At 34.9% G+C, this 5682-nt stretch overlaps 1 protein-coding gene across 1 annotated transcript; it reads right to left on the bottom strand.

The window, feature by feature from the left end:
• Positions 1 to 112: 112 nt before the first annotated feature.
• Positions 113 to 5310, bottom strand: LOC126909016 (uncharacterized; the record flags this gene model as incomplete). Its single annotated transcript, XM_050691374.1, has 3 exons — positions 4752 to 5310; positions 2130 to 4673; positions 113 to 1964 (listed from the first exon to the last, which is right to left on the bottom strand). Coding segments are annotated over exons 1-3 (4955 nt in total), but the record flags the coding sequence as incomplete, so codon positions are not given.
• Between the last annotated feature and the right edge of the window lie 372 nt (positions 5311 to 5682).

Here is a 5682-nt window from a genome sequence, read left to right on the forward strand (position 1 = left end):
ATGAAATAAGAGATTATAATATCAATTGTTTTAACTATTTTATTAAAATTAAAAAATCTATTTTTGAATTATTATAACTCAATATTTAACAGCCAAAATGAATGGTTCTTACAAAATGTTATCATTTGGTATTCCGTCTTCATCGTCTAATGGCAGGGGACATAGAATGCGACAAGCTCTTTTAAACTCGCCTTGTTTCGTCTTGACTAATGCAACCCTCACCACGCCATCCTTGCCGGGAAACACTTTTGAGATACGCCCAAGTCGCCATTCTAGTGGAGGCAAATTGTCGTCCTTCAAAAGTACCATGGATCCAACTGTGGGACGTGAACCATTTGATTTGTACCATTTTGACTTATGTTGCAATGTTGATAAATATTCGTTTTGCCATCTTTGCCAAATTTGTTGCGTAAATTGAGTGACACGTTGCCAACGGCGTAATCGACCAGGAGTTATTTTCGTATAGTCTGGATCTGGTAAGTCTAATAGTGATCCACCGATAAGAAAATGTGCTGGAGTGAGAACTTTCAAGTCTGATGGATCTGTAGACAAAGGCGTCAACGGACGTGAATTTAGACATGCCTCTATACGAACTAGAACGGTGTTTAATTCTTCATACGTTAGTGATGCATTTCCCAACGTTCTAATTAAGTGCCCTTTTACAGATTTTACGGCTGACTCCCATAACCCGCCAAAGTGTGGAGAGCGAGGTGGAATGAACCGCCACTCTATATTTACCGCAGCAAGGCAATCTTGAATTAATTTTTGATTATTTTTTGACAAAAACAATTCCTTCAATTCTTGTAGTTGGTTGTTTGCACCAACAAAATTTTTCGCATTATCTGAATATATATACTTTCCAATTCCACGGCGACTCCACATTCTTTTAAGAGCGGCCAAAAAAGCATTTGTAGTTAAATCACTCACAAGTTCGATATGAACCGCTTTCGATGAGAAACATACAAAAATACATATATATGATTTGACTTTTGCGGAGTTTTTTCGTAAGCCGCTTTTAATTTGTACGGGTCCGCAAAAATCAATGCCTGTTGCAAAAAATACTTTTTCATAACTTGTTAGTCGAATACTCGGTAGATTACCCATAATTGGCTGATACACGTACGGTTTAGATCGAAAGCAAGATACGCATTTATGCACTGTGAGCCTCGCTAAATTTCTTCCGTTTATTGGCCAATATGTTTCGCGAACAGCTGCTAACAGCGCTTGAGGACCTACATGTAATTGGGCCATGTGTTCGTGACTAAATATTAAACGAGTTAACGCTGATTTTGCGGGTAGTAATATTGGATTTTTTTTCTCAAGGTTCATATTTAAGTTATTCAATCTGCCGCCAACTCTGATTAAACCGTTTTTGTCGATAAAAGGACTAAGAAAAAATAGCTTACTGTTTTTCTTGACATGTTCACCTCTTTTCAGACATTTAAATTCTTCAGAAAAGTATTTATTTTGTTCCATTTGTAATAATTTGATTTTTGCTTCGTTAATTTCATCTGGACCAGCATAAGTAGAACAATTATTTTTTGTGATTGATGATTGTTTGTTTTGTATAATTTTTTTCCATTTTAGAATATACTTTGTTACTCTCAACAGTTTGTTAAAAGATGAATACCTATCAGTTAAATCGAAATTTTCGATTTTTGACAAGGTTACTATTATTTTCTTTTCTTCCAAATCACAATTATTCAAATTGTAATTTGATTTATAGTTTGGCCAGTTTGCTTCTTCGTGACTCAGCCACTTGGGACCTTTCCACCATAATTGATTGTTTACCAATGAATTTGCGTTACAACCCCGAGAAATGATGTCTGCCGGGTTGTCAGGTGATGAAATGTGTCTCCATTGATTAGCTGATGTAGTATCATGAATTTCACCAACACGATGTGCTACAAATGTTTTCCACTTTGACGATGGCGAATTTATCCACGCTAGTACGATCGTAGAATCTGACCAGAAATTAATTTTATTTATGTTCAAATTAAGTTTTTTCACTAATTTATTTACTAAACGCACTAGTAAAACAGCCGCACACAATTCGAGTCTCGCGAGCGAGATGACTTTTAACGGAGCTATTCGCGATTTAGCGCCAATTAATCGAACTGAACTGTAACCATTTACATCAGTTGCTCGTAAGTATATACACGATCCGTACGCACTAGTTGACGCGTCCGCAAAAGCATGAATTTGCAAGTCGCACACATTTTCACATCCGATTATACGACGCGGAATTTTTATTTTTTCAATACACGGCAGCTCGTCTCGGTACGCTTTCCATTGTCGACTGATATCAGATGGAATTTCGTCGTCCCAGTCTAATTTCGATTGCCATAGCTGTTGCATTATTTTTTTTGCTGTTACAACAACCGGTCCAATTAACCCAAGTGGATCGAATATTGTTGCGATAGTCGATAGCACTGTGCGTTTTGATATCGCTTGAACACTAGACTGATTATTAAATTTATACTGATAAAGGTCATCACGAGGACTCCATAATAGTCCGAGTGTTTTGATTGCACTTCCATCCATGTTAAGTACACAGTGTGGGTCATTATTTATGTTTGAAATCGATGATAATAATGACGGTTCATTAGATATCCATTTACGCAATGGAAAGCCTGCACTATTTGTTATTGTTATTATCTGATCTCGTAAATTTTCGGCTTCTTCAATCGTATTTGCGCCTCCTAAATAATCATCGACATAAAAATCTGATATTATTGCTTGGCTAGCTAGTGGATATTTTTTACTATTTTCTTCTGCCAGTTTTTTAAGACATGCCGTGGCTAAATACGGAGCACTAGTTGTTCCATACGTAACTGTGGATAAACAGTATTCTTTGAGATGTTCGTTTGGTTGTGAACGCCATAATATTTTTTGAAAACGTCTGTCGTCTTTATCCACCCATATTTGCCTGTACATTTTGGCGATGTCAGCAGAAAGTACGTATTTATGCACTCGGAAACGAGCCAAAATATTGACAAGTTCATCTTGAATCACCGGCCCTTTCATTAATAATTGATTAAGACTTACTCCTGTACTTGATGCGGCAGAAGCATCGAAAACAACTCTGGTTTGAGTGGTAGCGCTTTGATCACGTACGACTGCATGGTGTGGCATGTAATATGATTTTTGATGTTCTATTTCGGATTCCTCCATGTGATTAAGCTGAGCGTATTCATTCATAAATTCAACATAGCTTTCACGAAGATTTAAGTTATTTCGTAATTTGTTCTCGATTGATAAAAAACGTCGCATGGCCATTGATTTAGACTCTCCAAGTTGTTCAATGTCATTTTTTAGCGGTAGTTTGACTATAAATTTACCCGTATGATCACGCTTTACCGTCCGTTCAAAATGTTCTACACACGCTCTTTCTTCAGAACTATACTGGTTTTCTGAATTTATTTCTTCTAATTTCCAAAATTTTGACATGAGCTCGTTTAAATTGACTTTATTTTCAATTACAACAGAGTTGAAAAAAGTATTTGTTGTTTTGTTGCATGAGCTCGTCGCTATTCCAGCAACTATCCATCCTAATCTGGTTTCTTGGAATATAATTTCATTGTCGTTTTGTGTATGTTTACCAGCCATTAAAATTGTATAAAAACATTCTGCGCCTAGTAATACGTCTATTTCTTTAGGTACATAGTAATGTGGATCCGCTAACATTATACCTGCGGGTATTTTTACGTTGTTTATATTTATTTTTTCAGTAGGCAACAATGACGTTATTTTCGGCAGCGATAGGAATTCAAGTTCATTGCTGTAGTTGTTATCTCGGGACTGAATTGTTGTTTTTAGAGAGTAGTACGACTTGCTCATTGAATTATCAACACCAGCTATACCTATATTAACTCTTTTTTTTTGTAACTTTAATTTCTGTGCCAGATCAGTTGTTATAAAGTTTGTTTGAGACCCCGAGTCTAACAAAGCTCGAACAACAAATTTTTCTTTTGATTTTCCTTGAATAATTATTATTGCTGTTGACAATAACACATGTTTTTGATTTATACATGTTATATGAGTACTTATCAAATTTTCATTGTCAATTTCCTCTGATAAATGAAGCAATGTGTTATGTTTTTCTCCACATTTTCTACATCCAGAAAATTTACATGCGTGACTTTCTGATTGTTGAGATAAACATACTTCACAAATGTTGAGTTGATTGATTTTACTACGTCGATCTTTTATGTTAAGCTCAAGAAATTTTTTACAATGATAAATTGCATGTGATGTTTCATTACACATGTAGCATTTAAACTTTTTTTGAGTTGAATGAAACACAGTTTTCTTTTGTTGTTCATAATTATTTCTCTTTTTATCTTTAAATTTATTTTCACTGACACCATTTACTTTTGTCGCACTCTCGACTGCTTCCAACATTTGAAAATGATTATTCAAAAAATCTATTAATTCTTCGACTTTTGAAACTTTGTTTTTTGATGCTTGTTTTTCCCAAGCTCTTAAAGTTTTTTCGTCTAATTTTGTCAATATGACGTGTATTAGCAACTGACCCCATTTATTAGTGTCATGCCCTAAGTTTTCCAGAGCCTTCATGTTACCCATTAATTCATCTATAAATTGTCTTAGACTTCTAGACGATTCCTCGTCTATCGACTGAAGGTCATAAATCGCTTTCGTGTGTTGTTGCACTAAAATTCGTTCATTATTGAATCTTTCATTTAAACTTTTCCACGCTATTTTGTAATTTTTTGCTGATGTTTCAAAACATTGTATGACTTTTAATGCATCGCCTGCCAAAGAATTTTTCAAATAGAAAAAACGCTGCACATCGGATAACGCTTCATTTTCATGTATTAAAGCGATAAATATATCATTAAACGTCGACCACTCTTTGTAGCAGCCGCTAAATGTTGGTACATTAAGTGGGGCTAGGTTGACTATTGATGGTTGATTTGACGTGTTGTTAATTGTTCTTGTAGATGTCATGATGTTTGTGGGTGAAATTTGATCGACATCGTTCGAATGATTCATTTCATTCATTATTTTGTCATATTCTGTAACTGCTTCGAAATAAATTTCTTCAAATTGAATTCTATATTCATCTTCTGTATCATCTGTTTCCTCAAGTCCCTCTATTTCCTCTTGGACTTTTTGGAAATTTACCCAAGTTTCTTCAATTTTTTCTCTTCTGGTTTTAAGATTGTTTTTATCTCCACCATCGGACTTCACAGCTAATACATTATTAAGGAATCTTGTCAATTGCCCTTTTAATACGCCACGCCTTTTAATTAACGTTGCGTTATCGTGGATTGTTTTGTCATCCATTGTATTTTGGTTACTCAAAACCCAATGGCTAATTTTAGACACTAACTAACATTTCATTATTTAAACACTTGAAAACGCGAATTACACGAACTTAACGAACTTAACTCAACGAAACAAACGAAAAACGAATTTATTTATTTTTATTTAATTAATTATCGCGATTCGAAGGACCATTTAATGGAATAGAGCGGGATTTTAATATTAAAATAATCGAACGCTCTTATTTATTGTTGAAAAAAAATTTTATTTATTACGAGCGCGTCGCCTGTTTGGCGGTGGAACGTACACTGGTGTTATCAAAAAAAATACAAATGAACATAGGCCGACCACCACCACCGGACACTATCACAAGATTATTATGAGGCGCCGACA

Source organism: Daktulosphaira vitifoliae, unplaced genomic scaffold (genome assembly GCF_025091365.1).
Source record: "Daktulosphaira vitifoliae isolate Bord-2020 unplaced genomic scaffold, ASM2509136v1 Scaffold_77, whole genome shotgun sequence".
In the NCBI taxonomy this organism is placed as follows: domain Eukaryota; kingdom Metazoa; phylum Arthropoda; class Insecta; order Hemiptera; family Phylloxeridae; genus Daktulosphaira; species Daktulosphaira vitifoliae.